Below are 20301 nucleotides of genomic sequence, written 5' to 3' on the forward strand. Positions count from 1 at the left end.
GCTTGCAAATCCGTCCAGACATCAATTGAAAAGTTGGAATCTTTGTGCGATTGGTATAGTCATGAAATCGTGAATAATTGTTATAATATGCAAGCCTATCAATATGAATTGGCTTTTTTATATCCTGATAATTTATGCAAATGTAGTAATTACTTTAAAGATTAATAATAATTTTACATCAAATACAATCAACTTTGATTTTCAAATAATAGATATACAGAACTATATATGTATATAAAACACACGCGCATATACATATTTTTTTTTCATAATTTATTATTGAAAAATATTTTATATCTACCATGAGGAGATGATATTAAATAAATCTCATATTAGTGGTTACTGAAATTTTTTTTATTTTTATCGGACGAGATAAACTAAATAAAATAGATTTAAGATCGATATTTATTTACAATATTTACATTCTTTTTATCATTAAAACCTGTTGCTCTACATGATAATCATGAGACTACTAAAAAAGTAATATTGCACATCTTCAAAATTAATTTTTTAGTAGTATTATGTGTTTACAAAGATGATATACATATTTTCCATGAAATTTTTAGCTCTGTGCAAATTTCACTTTAATTGTATATAATTGGATTTTTCTTACAGTAGTTACATATCCTGAATTTCTTTTTCTTTTTTATTTATTCTTTTTTTTCCCATCTAATATATTAAGTAGTTTTATAAAATATATTTAAAAATCTGAAATTTGTGGACGCGAGATATTTCAAATTTTACTAACTTCTATGTCGCACCTTCGTATGGTTGCTTTAAATATATTATTTTAATTTCTTAATCATAATGTATGCTCTGAATAATTTTTCTTATACTGAATAAAGTTCAAAATAGTTACAATTGTTATAAATTTATACATACAACATTACATTTATAAAAAATGTTCTACATTAGATTTATGTTGTTTAAATAGAATAATAAATCATTCTATCATTAAATAATCACAACAAATATTAAAAGTATTTGACAATCTAATGGTTTAAACATGTTATTATTGTTATTATTATTATTATTATTATTATTTTTTTTTTTTTTAACTAAAAATAGAACTAATGCTCTACATTTATATAAAAAAAACAAAAGCAAATTTATTTTTTTTTTTTTTTCATGTTCTATGTCATTTCAGAGTTACAATGCGTATAATAATGATAAAAATAAAATTTTCTTTGTCTTGTTATTAAATAGAAAAATTCAATATGTAAGTATAACTGTGCCAAGATATTTTGTTTACAATACATATTTTTTCTCTTTTTGTTTTTGTATATGTGTATATATATATATATAAATTTAAGTTATATATATATACATATATATATTACAAGAATAGCATAGAAGTGTGGTTGTTCATTTTATAACAATTCTCAACAACGCAATCCCTAGCAAATACTATCTACAGAAAACATTAACTAGAGTCTCTCTTATAATTTGTTGCTTTTCAAGCCTGATTCTCCTAAAGGAACACACGAATTTATATTCTGAAAGATGCTTGCAAATACCTTTGGTAGTTTAGTCTCATCGCTTAGAATTATCGTGTTCCTATATAAACATAATACATAACATATTACTTTGTACAGTACATTCACTAAGATAAGCTTTTTCAATGTACTTCGCGCCATTAATTGAGAGAATAACGATATGTAGAGCACAAATTAAATATATAACAATTTTGTACAATCTAGAATGTGTACTTGATATAAAATGATATAAAAATATCTTTGCATTTTTTTCTTTTCCGTTAAATCAATACATTTTGAAATAGTTTTTATATACGTAAGACAATTACCAGACTTCAGTATTTCAAAAAAAATTACTCAAGATTTAATAATTCAGATTACAAGCATGCAATATATGATAATTAGTGGACTTCTCTTTTAAATCATAGATACTATACAAAAGTAACGTCATGTTTTATCAGGGATATATGTTATATACTCAAATCTTATTTGAATATTATTTGCGTGTGTAATCGAATAAATAAAGCTCTTTATATTGGAGAAAGATATATCAAAAAGGATGTTAGAGAGATTGACGAACGCGAGGCTGTGCCCATTCTACAAAATCATCAATCAATACTGGCCATGCTCCTTCTTCATCATAATTACTCATATCAGGATTAATCATAAGCGCAAAATCTAATAGCAAGTTCCATGTATCTTTTGGAATTGATCGCTTATGATGTTCCTGGAATAATATTTTTTATATAAATCTTTAAAGATATTTATGTTTATTTTCTTAAATAGATAATATTACATTTTAAATCTAATGTAAAATTAATATCCTTTAGTAATAGAGAATGTGCCTTACTTGAAGAAATTGACACCATAATTGGAGGTATTTAAATTTATCATCCAATACAATATTCCAATATGCAATTGCCATGTCAAGATCCAGTCCCTTTTGTCCTGGATTTTTTGCATAATTAAATGTAAACTGATAAAAATCTTTAAACTTTTGCGGATCTCTTAATTCATTCTCTAAACTATTTAATCGTGCTTTTAATTTATCTATACTGTCCACTCTGAAATAAAATTATCACAACTTGATTTTAAAATAATAATAAAACTGATAATATTGGACTTGTAATCAATTAATAAAACACATTATAACTAATATCATTGATTTGATTTTTACCCTAAATCCATCATGCCATTCATAAATTCGTCCTTAGTAAATTCACATTGAGTTTCTGCTCTGAATTTCCATGCAATAATTAAAACTAATTTACTTTCTGGACTTAAGCCCAAATCATCTAAAAATTTCATTATACCGTCTGCAGTAATTTTGTCAGGTTCATTTGGATCTGTTGTAAATGATAACAAGCATGTCAAAAAAATCCTTGTACAACAAAAATAAACTATTGGGCATATACATTAACATATTACCTTGATATCTACTAAATAATATCTCCAATTTTTTCTTATCTACAGAATTTTTAGGTTCTTTGTAATATGCTTCAGGATTTTGAAAATAATTATCACTCGCCAGGTCTAACTTCCAATCGTTTTGAGTTAAACAATAAATTGCAGTTTGCTCACCGGTTTGTGTAAATGTTATGAACTTTTTAACTTTGTCTCTTTGTGAAAATTTTAATTTATGCTGTAAGCAAAAATTATATAATAACTTTAAGCGGAATATCAAAACTGATTTTATTGGAATGGAGTACACTTTTGTTTTTTCTTTTTCTTTTTCTTTTTCCTTTAAACAAGAAAACATTTCAGACACACATACACTATTTATGACGAAAATTATTTTATAAATATATCAATTAATAAAAGTTTTGGAAATTTGTTAAATAACATAAGTTTGACAACTAAGTATAATTTTTCTTATAATTTTTATCAACAGAAATTTATTTTTGAAATGCTGACTTAACAAAACTTATAGGATACTAATGTCAGGGAAATGTATAAAATCTAAAGTATTTAAGTATACGTAAAAAGGGGAAAAAAAAATTGCAAGTTAATTTTCAAAAATTTCTACATCTTATTCATACTTTATATAAAAAGATTATTGACATCGGCTAGAAATAGGTTATTTTCACGTTTTACGAAAGACAATATACGTATGTTAGATAATTAACCGTTCAAGTTCTTATAAATTATCTATGAATATTCTAACAGTAATAACCATTGACGAATCGTTTCAAGGCTTACCATTTTAGCTAATTTTAGGCCCCCGAAAGCCAAAATATTATTCCCCTCACACTACACTTGACATGAACATGCGCATATTTTATGGAGTATTGGAAGAAAAACCGAATGTACAGAAAATGCATAGTACGTATAACAGTGCCATCCAACGTTACTACGAAAAAATTTTTGGTTACGTATAAATAGCGGGAAATTGAAAATTATTCACGTACGAAAATTCGCCATTTTCTTTTCGTCGATTTATCGACTCAACATGGCAAATTTTTTTTTTCAAATTACACAAACGAGAATACATATTATAAATAGGCATTTAAAAGATCATTTAAGTAACAAAATTTTATAGAATAATATCGTAGAATAATGTCACGTGATATTACGCGACATTTTATTCAATTCGTATTTACTACTGGCTTCGTTCTCTCTTGATACGTGATGCGTGATTCATGCTTTAAAGAGCTATCTATATAATATTTATATATATATATATATATGTATATATATATAAACATATATATATATATATATATATATATATATATAAATATATATATGTGTGATCACATATAATCCATAAAAGAACCCGTACAGTAAGTTCTACATTGCATCTAAAGTAATATGTAAACATGCTTCCCAAGAATTCCTAGTGGTCGTGTCACCGGATTAATTGACATTTCAAGATCAATAATCTTTTTATTTTTTTCAGTTTCTTTCTCTCTCTCCCTCTCTCCCTCTACTATTTTATATATATATACATATATATATATATATATATCTCTTTTTTCTCTATTAATATACATAGTATAAACAATAATATCTAATAGTATTTTTCAATATAAATCATGAATAAGTTTTATAAAGGAATATATGTTTTATTAGTTCTGTGATACTATGAATATTTTGAAGAAATATGATTTTTTCAACTGGACATAGATGACAATCGTGATTGTCATTATATACTTGTAAATTATTTGTAATACACGTGAATATAATGTTATTGTACACATGATCATATTTAATGTTAGAATCTCAATTAAGTGATATCAAGTAAGTATTTTTTTCTTTTTATATAATAACTGTTACATAAAAATTGTATGTAATATATATGTATATATATACATATACATATATATATATATATATATATATATATATATATATATATTTTTTATTTTCTATTTTGATAGGTACATGCAAGTATTACGCATAACATTTCTGCGATACTGGCACTTGAATAATTATGAACAAAACTTTATATCGGTATAAATTCAGGATGCTGGGAAAAAATTCAAACTCCGTTGTCAATATTCCATCTTGTCATCAAGATGGATCAGGAAGGGAAGTTTGTCACTGGATAGCTCAGATTAAACTATCTAGAATTATCATATTAGCTTGTACAATTCTTTTTATTGTACCATTACTTACACATTATTATTTATCAGAGGTATTACATAATCGTTAAATATTTAAATGTTTACATTTTACAATTTATTAATATAAATTAACTTTTATATATTCATAAATATTCCTTTAATTGTTTTCCAGGTAGAATCTGTTTCTCCGGATATAGATATTTATCGCACTTATTCAACATTAGAAGTTTTTGAAGAATTTACTTCTATGAAGGCATCAGAATTAAAGATGAGAATAGAAGAAATGTTACGTATTAAGGTATCAGTAACTAATGAACTCAGAGATTTGGGTGCCAAAAGACATAAACTTCAGGTTGAATTTACCGGCTTGACTCAAAAAATAGAGAGCTTGAAGCAAGAATTATTACATCAACAGAGAGATCTTGATAGACTGAAGATTAGCGTAGAACAAGCACAAGTAGCAAAAAGAGAAGCAGTCGAAAGAAATACACCAGAATTAGCACCACCTAAGAGAATATTAGCAAATGTTATTCCTGAAACTTTAGCAAGTACTGATCCAAGTCCATGTAGAATGTACAATTGTTTTGATCATAGTCGATGTGTATTGACAAGTGGTTTTCCAGTATATTTATATGATCCAGATCAATTCTCTGTAGTCAATACAGGATGGGACGTGGATGGTTTTCTAAAAACTACCATTAAACAGACTTTAGGTAAATAATATGTATAAATTGATTTTTCTGTTATGGTTGAATTTATGTGAATATATATATATATATATATTTTTTTTTGTTCTTCTTTCATTCATCAGGTTACAATCCTCATCTTACAAGAAATCCTGCAGAAGCATGCATTTATGTGGTTTTAATTGGAGAAGCATTGTCAATACAACAACAAGGTTATCCAAAATTCTGGACAGCTTTGGACGTTAATAAATTACAAGATCTTCCATACTGGGGAGGGGATGGTAGAAACCATATATTGTTAAATCTTGCACGTAGAGATTTGTCGGTTAATTCTGGAAGCATTTCTGTTAAACAGAATACTAGCAGAGCCATAATAGTGCAATCAACTTTTTATAGAAATCAATTCCGCGAAGGTTTTGATTTAATCATACCTCCAATTTTGGGCCCACCTGGTGGTGACGTTTGGCAAGATTGCGCGCAGATGTTACCTGCAAGAAGAAAATATTTATTATCATTTCAAGGAGAGATGAAAGGTTCCAAGGGTCCTTCTACATTATATCAAAATAATGATACAGAAGTAGACTTGGAAAAATTAAATATGGATGAAAATAATTTAGATGCTTTTATTATGCAACATTTAAATGATATGAATAGTGGGACTACTCTAGATAAATTTTTCATCCAATTTGAATGTATACCAGCATCAGAAGAAAGAAAAACTGTTGAAGTTCTTGATTGGTCTCTTTGTGGGACTGATTCTTCAAGAAGATCTATATTAAAGGAATCTACCTTTGCTTTGATTTTAGCACCAAGTAATGCTGCTTTGATAACTACATCGTCTATACAGGCACGATTATATGAAGCTTTAAGATCTGGAGCAATACCAGTTATTCTAGGTGGTGATCAAATTTTATTGAGTTATAACGAAGTAATAGCTTGGCGTAAAGCAGCAATCTTTTTACCCAAAGTAAATATATGCATATACATAGAAATGAAGATTATAATATATTAAAGAGGAATTATATTTTTTATTTACAAAATCAACTCAATGAAAAATTTTTTACAGGTTAGAGTAACAGAAATGCATTTTTTATTGCGCGCTGTACCAGACAGCGATCTTTTAGCGATGCGCAGACAGGGCAGACTAATATGGGAACATTATTTAAGCACTGCTCAAGGTGTAGTAGATTCTATTATCGCAACTATTAGAGATAGACTTGGTATACCTCCATTACCTGCACCACAAGCTGCTAGTCCAAGTGTCTTTAATGAAAGCTTTGTGGTAAGGAAATATAATATCAAATGTAAAAAAATCAATTTCCGTTTATCTTTTATATAATTTATTTTATTTTTTATATTACTCTCAAAGCCTTTAAAAGCTGATACTATAATAGCTGAACCTGAAGCAGAAGAAAGTTTGGGTCCTTTAGAACCACCTTATGCATCACCATCCTTTAAAAGAAATTATACTACCATGTTAATTCAGGGCCATGAAATTTGGAATGATTGGATGAATCCATTCAATCTTTATCCACAATTACCATTCGACACAATTCTACCGAGCGATGCAAAGTTTCTGGGTATATGAAATAAACATTAAAGATAATCATTTTAATAATATTTAATTTACAAATTTATTACATCTTTAAATGATAGGATCTGAAATGGGATTTAGACCAATTGGCAAAGGTTCTGGAGGTGCAGGTAAAGAATTTAGCGAAGCTTTAGGTGGAAATTATCCTAGGGAACAATTTACAATAGTTATGCTCACTTACGAACGAGAACAAGTTCTTATTAATTCATTAGCGAGACTTTATGGGTTGCCATATTTGAACAAAGTCCTTGTTGTATGGAATAGTCCAAAACCACCTGTAGAAGATTTAAAATGGCCGGATATTGGAGTTCCTATACATGTACGTATTCCCTTTTTTTTTTTTTTCTTTCTTATCTTTCAATATTATTTAATGACACGATTTGAGAAGAAAAATAAAAACTCGATTTATTATTATAAATTTTTTATTTATACAAACACAGGTAATTAAAGCTTCAAGGAATAGTTTAAACAATAGATTTCTTCCATTCGATGCCATAGAAACTGAAGCTGTATTGTCTATAGACGACGACGCTCATCTCAGACACGACGAGATTATGTTTGGTTTTAGGTACGTGCGATATGTCTCGTGTATTATTTATTTGGAAAAAAAAAATTTGTTTTATTGATAATAATATTATTGTATTAATGATCCTTTTTTTTTTTTTGTTTTTGTCCAGGGTGTGGAGAGAACACCGGGATCGCGTTGTAGGATTTCCTGGTCGATTTCATGCATGGGATCCAAATTTTCATAATTCGTGGAACTATAATTCAAATTATTCCTGTGAATTGTCAATGGTTTTAACTGGTGCTGCTTTTATACACAAACATTATACATATTTATACACATACTGGTTGCCACAAGCTATACGAGATAAAGTCGACGAATATATGAACTGCGAAGACATAGCCATGAACTTTTTAATATCACATGTCACTAGAAAACCACCCGTTAAAGTAAGAGAATTATCCTTATTATAATTATTTTCGAATAAGCACAAAGGATTTTTTTTAAATAAATTTTCTTTCTCATTTAGGTAACATCCCGATGGACATTCAGATGTCCTGGCTGTCCTGTTTCATTATCAGAGGACGATACTCACTTTCAAGAAAGACACAGATGTATTAATTTCTTTTCTCAGGTGAGTTAATCTTGAAAATTTTCATGAATGGTTATTTCTACTTGGTCGATCATGAAATTTTTATATTTTAGGTATTTGGATATATGCCACTTTTAAATACGCAATATCGTGCAGATTCGATATTATTTAAAACGAGAATACCTCACGACAAACAGAAATGTTTTAAATTTATATAGGCTTTCGAAAATATCTAGATAAAAATACAAAAGACCCCTGTGTGTATAAACATCCATAGTTATATATTATTATAAATTAAGTACATTAATGCGTTTGAATCGTATTATTTTACATACTTTTTTTTTTTTTTTTCTTTAGTATATATATGTCGTATGTGAGAAGAAGGAAAAAGTAATTTCTTTCGATTGTTTCTTCCTCTTTAATCGGTAGAACCATTATCTAGGGTATTCTTTTTTAATATCTCATATATGGTAATGTCGATTGTATTCGTAAAAATTTTGATCATATCAAATTTCGATTGATATTGTTTTTAAACGAATTTATTATTGCCCATATTTGGCAGAGAAATTTTAACGAACAATTTAATCATAAATTATTGAACGTTTTATCGAAATCTTTTTATCGTGGCATATAATGCATATTATATAGGCATTATTATAGCAATAATATTTTCTTCTTCTTTTCTTTTTTTTATCATAAGCGACATGACGATGGTACCTGCATTTATTACACGCACACTGTAAAGGGTGTGTATTGATTTTTGACAAAAGTTGCATCATTTTTCATTTATATAAATATTAAAGTACTGAACACATTTTTACTTGTAATTTAAAATATGTCACACACACATATACACACATATATATGTATGTATATATATATATACATATATACATGCATACAAAGTTGGTATAAATATATTTCGCGCAAATAACGCGTGATCATCCATGTAATCAGAATACATTAAGCAAAACCTACCCCATAAAGCATGTGTGATGTGAAACAGTAATAATTTTAAAACGTGAAACGCACATGTACACATACACACACATAAACATTTTGTATTTTATTATTATTTAAAAAGAAGTATACACAGTTGATAAAGAGATACCTCTAAAGAAATGCAAGTGCAATTAATTATATATAATTATGAGAGACTATCAATATTATCCAAGCAAGAATTTTAACGATTATAATCAAAACAATGTCTTCAATTAATACGTTCACATTTATTTACATATAGAAGAACATTATAGGAATAAATGAACACCGTATGCATTTATCATAAGTTATGTCATAAATTTGACATATAGAAAACGATGAAAACGACCAAAAAAATCGATAAAATTCAATATAATGTGCGTAGGAAGGAACATTATAAATTGAATAAGTTGTTCTTTGTAAGACTGCATGTAAAAATAGATGTTTATGGATATAAATTTATGCTGTAAATTAAATTTTAATACGAATTTATTCGTTTACTTCGTAATGGCGTTAATTAAAAAAAAAAAAAAAAAAAAAGAAAAAAAAGAAGAAACACATAAACACATTCGATAAAATGTATTCCTTTCGCGAGTGATAACATTGGAAGAAGTAAAAAAGAGAAAAGGAAAGGAATATGACGAAGATTTGAGTAAAAAGGACGTTTTCGAATTTGCCGCCAGAAGATAGGAGTGAGAATAGCGCCACCAGGAGCGGTTCGTTCGATTGGCTAACGAATCGATCAATAATGGCGAGTAGAGCCGCGACGTAAGACCGATCTCTTTTCGCGATTGGCGCGTACCTTACACCGCATCCTGCATTATTTATTAAAATCTGGCCTGACTCATTTTTGATTTCTTTTTTTCCTTTCTCATTTTCTTTTCCTCCCTCCCTCGCACATTTTTTAATTATCTTTTATTCTCTACTCCCCAGTTTTCTTCCTCTCCTCCATCATCACGAGGGGTTGCGCTCGATCGTTCGAAATAGATCGACGAAACGATCGCGAGATATGTAAGGGAGAAAATAAAAGAAATAGAAGAAAACGAAGAAGAGGAAGAGGAAGAGGAAGAAGAAGAAGAAGAAGAAGAAGAAGAAGGAGAAGAAAAGAAAAAGAAGAAGAAGAAAAAGAAGAAGAAGAACGTTTTCGATCGTCTAGTGGATCGCACGGTTTGTGGACCGGCGAAAGGGGTGGTTAAACAGATATATATATATATATAATATATACACATAGAGAGAGAGAGAGAGGGTGACGTACCTCGGGGCGACAAGCGCCCTTTCCTACGTCTTCCCACCCCTCCTAGGGTAGTCTCCACCACCACCATCAGTACCACCACCACTACCATCACCACCACCACCATCACCACTACCACCACCACTACTACTTCCACAATCACTACTACTACCATCACTGCCAGTACCGTCATCTTTTTCATTACCACCACTATCACCATCACACCATCACATCGTTAGATCCGTCACACGCATTTGCTCGGAATTCGTCGACGGTAGCCGCGTCGTCGTTATATCGGTGGTAGTGGTAAGCCGACAGTAGCTATGGTGGGGGGTTGGTGGTCAGGTGGGAGCGGTCAGGAAGGGTGGAGAATGAGATGGGACGAGGGTAGAGAGTAGGGGCTGGGATGGTGAAGGGTGGAAGGTAGAGCGGGGGTGGTGGCTGATGGTGGACGGACGAGACGTTCGTTTGTTCGTTCTCTCGCGCAACCGCGTTCGCACGCAAGTGCGACAAAGTACCCCTCTCTCTCTCTCTCTCTCTCTCTCTCTATCCCTTCCTATCTTTCCCTCTTTATCTCTCTTTCCCTCTCTTCCTTCCCAGTAAAATGTACTATCCCACTCTCTCTCTCTCTTTTTCTCTCTTTCTCTCTCTCTCTCTCTCTCTATCTCTCTCTTTCTATCTCTATCGCTATCTCTATCTCTATCTCCATTTATCTATAACGGTCTCTATTCGATATATAAACGCCTAGTCGAAATAATTACGTTAGAATTTGTCTTCTAACGTAAGTAAGGAACGCAAAATTTCTTTTTTTTTTTTTCTTTTTTTTCTTTTTTCTCTCTTTTTTCTCATGTTTTCCGACTAATGTAAGAGAGCTTATAAAAAAAATGGAAAAGAAGATAAAAGAAAAAGGGAGGAAAAGAAAAGAGAAGAAAAAAAGGAAAAGGGAAAAGAGACAAAATAAAAGGAACGCAATAAGATTTGGAGTTGGTTAGAAAAAAAAAAAAAAGGAAAACAGACAGGGCGGGGAGGAGGGAGGGAGGGAGGGAGGGAGGGGAAATTAAAAGTCACCTGTCGGGATCGGCTCTCGTCGGCATCGTTCGTTTCGTTGCAGGGAGGGGCGTCTGAAGGTGCGGTGGTTCGAGGGAGGGAGGAACTAGACAGGGAGACAGAGAGAGAGAAAGAGAGAGAGAGAGAGATAGGGTGAGAGAGATAGGGATAGAGAGATAGGGTGAGAGAGATAGGGTGAGAGAGAGAGAGAGAGAGAGAGAGAGAGCAGAGTAGTGGGAGAAAGGGAGAGAAGGACACCGTATCGTCAGCGAGAGTAGTACCAATCGCGAGCCGAGTCGACGGATATAATCGTGGCCGTTCGAGGGAAGCGCATTCGAGGGTCGTCGTCGTCGCGCGTTCGAAGAAAGTAAAAAAGAAAAGAAAAAAAAATAGTATAAAGAGGAAGGAAAAAGAAGAGGAAAGGAAGAAAAGAGGCGAAAGGGAGAGAGCGAGAGCGAGAGAGAGAGAGAGAGAGAGAGAGAGAAAGAGAGAGAGAGAGTTATGGGGAGGAATAGTTAAGCGAGTAAAGGTGCAACGAAAGACAGAGCTCGGACCAGTTTTCTTCACTTTGGATTCTATCGCGAAGATACACTCGGAATTGGATATTTTCCGTCAGGGGTTTAATAATATTTCCGCGAGGGTGTGATTCTACGCGTGTTTTCTCGCGTGCGTGCTCTCGCGTGCCTGCTTCTCGCGAGATTCGAGAACGGTGGGTGTTTTTAACCTCGAAACTAATCGAAGTCCGTTCTGTATTTTTTTCTCTGGACGAGTATCGAAAGAGAGAGAGAGAGAGAGAGAGAGAGAGAGTGAGTGAAAGAGAGAGAGAGAGAGAGAGAGAGAGAGAGAGAGAGACAGGGAGAGAGAAAGAGAGAGAGAGAGAGGATGAGAGAGGGTGAGAGAATGAGAGAGAGAGAGAAAGAGAGAAAGAGAAAGAGAAAGAAAGAGAAATATAAAAGGAAATATTAAGATAGCTCGTTGTTTTCGATTAAAAAGGAAATTAATAATAGTAATAATAATAATAATAATAATAATAATAATAATAATAATAATCTTGAAGATATAAGAAAACATTTGACTACAACTGGCGAGGTAACGGATTACCTCGCTCGAGGAAGCAAATTTTCTCATGGGTGTGGAACGATCCGGGATAGGAGCGCGATATATCTCGAGTGTGTGTGGGTGTCGCGGTCACTGCGGAGAGGGCTCGCAGTGGATAGCGCCATCATCGCGTCGGCCGCCACGTGAAGCGCGGAACCTCATTTGCTCTCTCTCTACCTCTTATTTTTCTTCTTCTTCTTCTTCTTTTTTCTTCTTCCTTCTCCTCCTCCTCCTCGTCCTCCTCCTCTTATTCTTCCTTTATCTATAAAAGCTCGTTTCCCGGGGTTTTTTTTTTCCTTTCTTGTTTTTTATACTTCTCTTTTATTTTCTTTTTCCCTATTTTTTTTTCCTTTTCTTTTTTTCTCTCTCTCTCTCTTTTTTTTGTTTTTTTTTTTTGAATTTATCCATTTCCTTTTATTTTTGTCCGTTTAAATAGCCAGTGTAAATTAGCAGTGCGTTTATTATTACTCTACGGATTAACAGGGAACGGAACGGAACGTGGACTGGACAAGAAGAAGGTTGATAGATGGATGGATAGAATAGGAAGAAGAAAATAAAGGACGTTAAATCTACGTTATATATCATCGTGATTACGAGGATACGAGGAATGAGATCGTTAAAAGGGTCAAGCCTCGTTCTTGTGCTTCAAATTCGTCCTTTTTCTTTTAAATCGTTAAATTAGAGAGAATGCGCGCACATTTCCATCCACGTTTAATTATAACATTTTATAATTAATTGTCCTGATTGCGAAGAGGCAAAAGAAGAAAACGAAGGAGAATAACGATAAGGAAAAATCGAAAAGTTTGGAATGATAAAGGCAAGAAGAAGAGCCGTTGACCTCCCATTTCCTTTACGATAGGGGAAAAGCGCATAATCGAAGCCGGAGAAGAGCGCGAGAATCGCGAAAAGAAGGAAATCGAGCGAACGAACGAACGAGGGAGCGAGCGAGCGAGCGAACGAGTCGAGTTGAGTCGAGTTGAGTCGAGTTGAGTCGAGACGAGTCGAGTCGAGTCGAGTAGATACGAGTCGAGTCGAGTCGAGTCGCGAGCCGTGTGGTGGCAGCCCAGTGACCCGTTTTCCCTTCACCCTCAATCGATGTACTCCTGTATTACCGTTTAAAAGGGAACGAAAACAAAACACGAGCTTCGACGACGACCCTTTGGTCCTTCCTCGAGGATATCGGGAACACGGCAACACGCTACCCGTGACCCCCTTTTCATTCCAAATCGATGTAGTCCTCGTTGATCGAAAGAGACAGAGAGAGAGAGAGAGAGAGAGAGAGAGAGAGAGAGAGAGAGAGAGAGAGAGGGAGAGAGAGTCACAGGGGCAGACAGATTAAGAGAGATAGACAGATAAAGAGATAGATAGATAGATAGATAGATAGATAGATAGATAGATAGATAAGTAGATAGATAGATACAGAGAGAAAGAGAGAGAAAGAGAGAAGGAAAAAGGGTTGAAAGTTCTAGCAGGAGAGAACGTCTATTTCTTTTTCGATCTTAAGAGCAACGTCCCTCGACGTCGTTCCATGCTAGATCCGAACGTTGGACCAGGTACGACGGAGAGGGAAGAGAGAATGCGAGAACCTCCTAAAAGTCTGTGAAACATGATTTGTCATACGGATGTCGCGGGTGGTAATCGTAAGACGAGCAACACCGACGACGAAGACGAGGACGACGACGAGGAGGACGAGAACGAGAACGACGAGAACAAGGACGACAAAGGTAGTGGCAGCGGCGGCGGCGACGACGACGACGACGACGACGACGACGACGAAGAAGACAAGGAGGAGAACGAAAACAAGAAGGAGGACAAAAAGGAAGACGAGGGAACGAATCTTAGGTGGATTATTAAGTTTGACGCGTTAGTGGGAATTATTTTCAGCGAAGAGGGTAGAATAAAAAGGAAAGGAAGAAGAAGAAGAGGAGAGAGAGAAGAAGGAAGAGGAGGAGAAGAAGAAGAAGAAGAAGAAGAAGAAGAAGAAGAAGAAGAAGAGGAAGAAGAAGAAAAAGAAAGCGAGGGCGCAACGTCGCGGGCGTGTTCGCGGGCGTTCGGTGATAAGGTGGTGCGTTCACCAGGTGTCGGATGACTCGGCGACGAGGGCTTAGATATCCCGTAGTCGTAGAAAAGGCGCGTTACCCCGCGATAATAATAAATATAATAACAAGAGAAGTTTATATATCGTTCGCATATTCAAGAGGAGAACGTACGCGCGAGTCCGTCGCGCTCTCTCGTCGGCGACGTCGCCGGTGTTGGCGCTGCATAGCCGGCATCCTAGCCAGGTCGCTGGTCAGCTTTCTGCCCATCAACGCGTTAGACCCCGACCTCCGACCCGTGATAAAACGCGTCCGATATCTTTAGACCGTGATGGAGGACTTACCCGATATATCGCACCTCACTCCGGAGGAGAGGCGCATCATCGAGGAGGTCATGATACGACAGAAGAAGGAAGAGGAAAAAGCAAATGAGATTATGAGGTAAAGGAATTTTTTATTAATTTACAGAGTGAGAGAGTGAGAGAGAGAGAGAGAGAGAGAGAGAGAGAGAGAGAGAGATCATTTTCTTTCTTTTTCTTTTTATTTTTCTTATTTCTCTCTTTCTCTCTCTCTCTCCTCTTTTTTTTTCTCTTCTTTCGTAACCAAGATCATCCTGTATTCATTATTATACACTCTACGAGAATATTTTTCTTTTTTCTTTTCTCTTTTTTCACAATGGACAAAACATGATCTGAGCTTTTTTTCTTTCTTTTTCTTTTCCTTTTTCTGTCTTTTTTTTTTTTTTTCTTTTTTGCTCTTTTTCAAACTGTCTCATTGAACGAACTTAAAAAGATCATAAAAATCTTACGAAGGAAGAATATCCTATAGATTCTATATCTTCTGATGTTCTACCATATGTATATGGAATAACGTCAATGATATCGGTTAGGTTTATTATCTTGATTTAGGTATAGTTTAGAACTTTCATTAGATCCTATCAACGTTCAAAGACTATCGTGGATGCGACTGACCCCACATCCCTACTGTTTACTATTTATTTACGTACTTGCTTGCTTACTTACTTACTTACTTACTTACTTACTTACTTACTTACTTACTTACTTACTTACTTATTTACTCACTTATATCCATACTTAACGGCTAAATTTCCCTTTAGAAAATCGACACCTCTTCTTTCTCCCTTTTTAAGATCACACTATCCTTCTCTCTCCCTTTCTCTCGTGAAGAAGTAAAGTGGGCGTTCCGTGACAAGTAGATACGGGAACATCTACGGTCTCGTTCTCCTCATCGTGGGGCAAGTAGTAACGGATTTTAATGGTCGGACGATAAAGATAACACTACAAGAGGCTATCGAACGTTGTACGGTCACCTGTTATTCGAAATACATACATCCTTCAATTTTTATCCTTGAATTGATTATTTCGTTAAAAAGCATTCGACCTATCCTTCTTTTTCATCTATTTTTGCTACTCACCTGCTCTCTCTCTCTCTCTCTCTCTCTCTCTCTCTTCGCTCTCTCTCTTTCTTTCTCTCTCTCTCTCTCTCTCTCTCTCTCTCTCTCTATATATATATATATATATATATATATATATATATATATATATATATATTATATGTACGTACGTACACATGCATAGATATACACAGACTCTTGCCGCGCTTTAAGGAAATATTTTTGGATCTTCGCCCGAGCGAGATAAAAACCGACCCGAAACGAGACTCGTCCGAGCGTCGAATCACAAAGAGAAACGCCGAGTCTTCGTTCATTCGTTCGTTCGTTCGTTCGTTCGTTCGTTCGTTCGTACGTACGTTCGATCGATTGAGTTTTTATCTTGGGATAAAATCGTGGTCCACTTCTTTTTTCTACTTTCTTTCTCTCTCTCTCTCTCTTTCTCTCTCTCGTTCTCGTTCTCTTTCTCTCTCTCTCTCTCTCTTTTTCTATTTTTTCCTTTCTGTTTTTTGTATTTTTTTTCTTTCATTTTTTTTTTCTTTTTTTTGAAAATTATATACCCTTATCGATTGTACCAAGTCGCGCTAACCGCCGATGATCGTTGCACCGGCGAACTAAGTGGGTCAATGTTGCACGTGTTGCGAGATGGAAATTCGCAAATGCATACTAGTAGAGTTAATGAAACACTATATCTATTATTATTTTTTCTTTTTCTTCTTCTTCTTCTTCTTCTTCTTCTTCTTTATCTACTTTTTTTTTTCTCCTTCTTTGCATTTTTTTTTTATTTCCCTTCATGTCATAATTATGTTCGAAAGTGAGATGAATTCCTTTTAGAATTGAGTATTTATTCTCGAGGATCAATTTGTCATTGTGTTGTTTATCATTAGAATTGATAAAGCATTGATAATTTTGTAAAGAGAAAGAAAGAGAGAGTGAGAGAGAGAGAGAGAGAGAGAGAGAGAGAGAGAAAGAAGAAATTCGACATTAAGGCGATCGAGGAAGAAGAAATTTTGGTAAAGTAACGTGTAAGACGTGATTCTCGTTTCGTATCAACATAAGATTCTCTTCTGATGTAGTAAATGTGGATAGGGATTGGTTAGTGAGACGAGGGACGTATACATATGTAGATACATGTGCAAAATGCAAAACGGCGAAAGCCCTTACGTGGCTTAGCAACGAGTCGCAGCTGCATAGGGTATGCATAGGGCATTGCAGCTGCGACTCTTGTGGATGATGGCCTGTGAAAGCGACTAGATTGGGACGGTAAATTCTTGGAGAGGTGAGATATATACGAGAGGTTTACGGATGGATGGCACGTTTTCTCTTTGCCTAACCGGACCTAAACTCGTAAAAAATAAAAAAAAGGAAAAAACAAAAAAAAAAAAAATAAATTACAGGTACGAACGAAAATTTGGACTATTTCTCTCTTTCTCTCTCTCTTTCTCTCTCTCTCTCTCTCTCTCTCTCTCTCGATAATATACTTCTTCTTTTTTATATCCCTTTTAATTTCTTTCTTTCTTTTTTTCTATTTTTTTTTTTTTTTTTTTTTTTTAATTCTTATATACACTTAACAGAATAGAGATTAACGTCATATACGAATGCTTCTTTGCTCTTTAGAGTATATGAAAAAAAAAAAAAAAAAAAGAAAAAAAAAACAATGAGAGAGGGAGAGAGAAAAGAAGATGAACGCGATGTCTCGTGACATTTCATTGGAATATAGGAGGAAAAGAGAGAAAGAAATATGAAAAAAAAAGAAGAAAAAAAAAATAAAGAAAGAAAAAGAAGGGCGACGATACACGTTCGAAGGGTCGAAACTTTCTTCGTTTGTTACGTAGAAACGCGCGTTCTCCGCATTATCGCGACGCGGAGGACGCGTTATATACATAAGTACATATGTACGTATGTACGTATCTACGTATGTATGTATCCACGTACGTACAACGACGACCACTCGCTCTGCGGTATTTTATAGACTTTACGCGGTTTCTCTCACAATAGAGCTAGAGAGGATAGTAACGCAAAACGATAGGATTATACACGAGTTTTAGATCGTTACTGGGATCTGAACGGTTGACAAAAATTTTACATACGATACCCTTCACAAATCTATTCATTCTATATCCTCTCTTCCATTTTCTTTCCTCTTTATTTCTTTTTTTTCTTTTTTTTTTTTTTTTTTTTTTCTTTTTCTTTCTTTCTCTTATGCGTGGGTCTGCACGGGCTGCTCGTGAATTTGTCTTTCTTATAATAATAAGATAAAGAAAAAAGAAAGAAAAGAAGAAAGAAGTGGAGAAAGTTAGAAAGGGAAACGATCGGAAAAAAAAATTTTTTCCAATGAAATGTGAAAAAGAAAAAAAAAAAAAAAAAAAAGAAAGAAAGAAAAATAAAAGGAGAAGAAGAAAAATATCACTTATAAATTTTATTTCCTTTAAACTACATACATACATACATACATATATACATACATACATGTATACCTACATATGTATATACACTGATACCATCCAGTGTTATATTGGCTACCATTCGTGTCGTACCATTTGAACAAAAAATACTGGGGGATGGAAGAGAGGAGGGTGAGTCTCGCGCGTGCGTTTACTTTAATAAACGCTTCTCATCGTGTTCTCTCTTTCTCTCTCTCTCTCTCTCTCTCTCTCTCTTCTTTTTTTTTCTTTTTTTTCTCTAGTTATTTCTCTCACACCTTTACGCGTACGGATAATAATTCATGGTGGTGTGGTGAGGTGGGGTGGAGGGTTAAGATGGCGAGGGTTGAGGGAGGGTAGGTACTTTATTAACGCTCCAAAGCTTTTTCCTTTCGATCTCCTGTACGATATCGCGACAAGCACGATGCTCGAACAGAACACAAGGGTGTAACGAAAAGGGGTGGTTAACGTTGTTGGTTAAGAAAGTGGGTGGTTGGGGGGAGGTGGTTGGTTGCTTGCTTGCTTGTTGGAGGGTAAGGTTTTGAAGAAAGTGAGGACTCGGGGAACAGTACTCGAAAGTTTCATCGAGTGCGGTGTTCGCCTTTGCGTTGCGTGCATGATTATTGATAAAGTAATTAAGGGAGCCCAGGCAAGCACCGATATTATTTGTGTGTCGTTCTTGTAATATTATGACCGACCTTTTCGAGTCGCTAAAATCGACCTATCAAAATGATTTCCACCTATTTCTTCTATTTTTTTCTTTTCTTTTTTTTTTGTTTTGTTTTTTTTTTTCCTTTCTTTCTTTCCTTCTTTCTTTTCAATCGTACACAGTTCGCATCCGGGTGTTCGTTAGCTATCGAAGTTTATCTTTTTTTTCTTTTTTCTTTTTTCGAGAAATAAAAAAAAAGAAATAAAAAAAAAAAAAACAGAAAAAAAATTCATTCGTCTTAATTCTTAAAGATTTTATTTTTCACACCTCCAGAGAGAAATTTTCTATCGTATCTTGGTCATCGTAAAGCATAAAAAGATCTCGTTAAAATTTCAACGATATAAAAATTTCGTACCAGTAGAAAATACTCTAAGATTTTATTTTAGTATATAAGGAGAAAAACAAGCTTAACGGATTTGACTTATCACGTTGCCACGACGTCAATTTGTGAGTGGTTAACGAAATTGTGACGAGATCTCGAAGAGAGAGAGAGAGAGAGAGAGAGAGAAGGGGAGAAGAGAAAAAAAAAAGCTGAGAAGGAGGAAACATCGAGTAATAATCCGATCTGATAAATTTCTTACGGTTTCCTCTCTGGTCGTCGGATCGGCCGTCTCGCGACATTAAACTAGTCGAATCGAATCGAATTTCGATTTTGAGGAAGGAAAAAAAAAATAAAGAAAAGAAAAGAAAAGACAAAGAAAAAGAAAAGGAAAGGAATGTAAAGAGAAGGAGGAGGGGGAGAAGGAAGAAGAAGAAGAAGAAGAAGAAGAAAAAAATGAAAGCACGATAACGCGACGGAGGATGGAACGCGCGTGAAATATTACAAGATAAATCGCGCAATAAAGTTCAATTTTCTAGATACGCTCCGAGTCATTGCCTCGAGGCATTACACTCCCTCGTGCTTTTCTATCTCGCACAAATTCGAGTTCCTCTTTTCAAACCTTTAC

At 34.0% G+C, this 20301-nt stretch overlaps 3 protein-coding genes across 25 annotated transcripts in view; 2 read left to right on the top strand and 1 right to left on the bottom strand.

The window, feature by feature from the left end:
• Window positions 1–387: 387 nt before the first annotated feature.
• Window positions 388–3825, bottom strand: LOC124427672 (DCN1-like protein 1). Of its 2 annotated transcripts, none has more exons than XM_046970900.1 (5): window positions 3675–3825; window positions 2904–3117; window positions 2653–2821; window positions 2326–2539; window positions 388–2202 (listed from the first exon to the last, which is right to left on the bottom strand). In XM_046970900.1, the coding sequence occupies exons 1-5, from the start codon at window positions 3675–3677 to the stop codon at window positions 2038–2040; spliced, it is 765 nt and encodes a 254-aa protein (XP_046826856.1). In that variant the 5' UTR covers window positions 3678–3825; the 3' UTR covers window positions 388–2037. The 2 variants fall into 2 exon arrangements, with proteins under 2 accessions (XP_046826856.1, XP_046826847.1); XM_046970891.1 differs by lacking the exon at window positions 3675–3825 and adding an exon at window positions 3515–3641.
• A 311-nt stretch (window positions 3826–4136) lies between these two features.
• On the top strand, window positions 4137–9875 carry LOC124425186 (exostosin-3). Its single transcript, XM_046965186.1, has 12 exons — window positions 4137–4258; window positions 4548–4715; window positions 4856–5112; window positions 5214–5754; window positions 5853–6694; window positions 6794–7009; window positions 7097–7307; window positions 7384–7640; window positions 7762–7889; window positions 7999–8275; window positions 8356–8460; window positions 8532–9875. The coding sequence occupies exons 3-12, from the start codon at window positions 4909–4911 to the stop codon at window positions 8634–8636; spliced, it is 2886 nt and encodes a 961-aa protein (XP_046821142.1). The 5' UTR covers window positions 4137–4258; window positions 4548–4715; window positions 4856–4908; the 3' UTR covers window positions 8637–9875.
• A 2027-nt stretch (window positions 9876–11902) lies between these two features.
• The window catches only part of LOC124425097 (regulating synaptic membrane exocytosis protein 2-like), a 97275-nt gene continuing 88876 nt past the window's right edge, over window positions 11903–20301 (top strand). For 12 of the 22 annotated variants that reach the window (XM_046965035.1, XM_046964957.1, XM_046965053.1 and 9 more), the window contains exons 1-2: window positions 11904–12044; window positions 13259–15252. In XM_046965035.1, the coding sequence (XP_046820991.1) occupies window positions 15143–15252 (110 nt within the window). In that variant the 5' untranslated portion in view covers window positions 11904–12044; window positions 13259–15142. The other 10 variants (XM_046964992.1, XM_046965001.1, XM_046964985.1 and 7 more) reach the window with 5 other exon arrangements.

This window comes from Vespa crabro, chromosome 1, assembly GCF_910589235.1.
Source record: "Vespa crabro chromosome 1, iyVesCrab1.2, whole genome shotgun sequence".
In the NCBI taxonomy this organism is placed as follows: domain Eukaryota; kingdom Metazoa; phylum Arthropoda; class Insecta; order Hymenoptera; family Vespidae; genus Vespa; species Vespa crabro.

Excerpts from the sequence above, each read along its gene's own strand:
- LOC124427672 (XM_046970891.1), bottom strand. The coding sequence starts at position 3,538 with ATGTCAATAATCTTTTTATATAAA. Across the intron at positions 3,118-3,514 it reads CAATAATCTTTTTATATAAA|CATAAATTAAAATTTTCACA; the intron begins GTATGAATAAGA and ends TTTTGCTTACAG. Across the intron at positions 2,203-2,325 it reads TATGGTGTCAATTTCTTCAA|GAACATCATAAGCGATCAAT; the intron begins GTAAGGCACATT and ends ATATTATTCCAG.
- LOC124425186 (XM_046965186.1), top strand. The coding sequence starts at position 4,909 with ATGAACAAAACTTTATATCGGTATAAATTCAGGATGCTGGGAAAAAAT. Across the intron at positions 6,695-6,793 it reads CAGCAATCTTTTTACCCAAA|GTTAGAGTAACAGAAATGCA; the intron begins GTAAATATATGC and ends AATTTTTTACAG. Across the intron at positions 7,641-7,761 it reads ATATTGGAGTTCCTATACAT|GTAATTAAAGCTTCAAGGAA; the intron begins GTACGTATTCCC and ends ATACAAACACAG.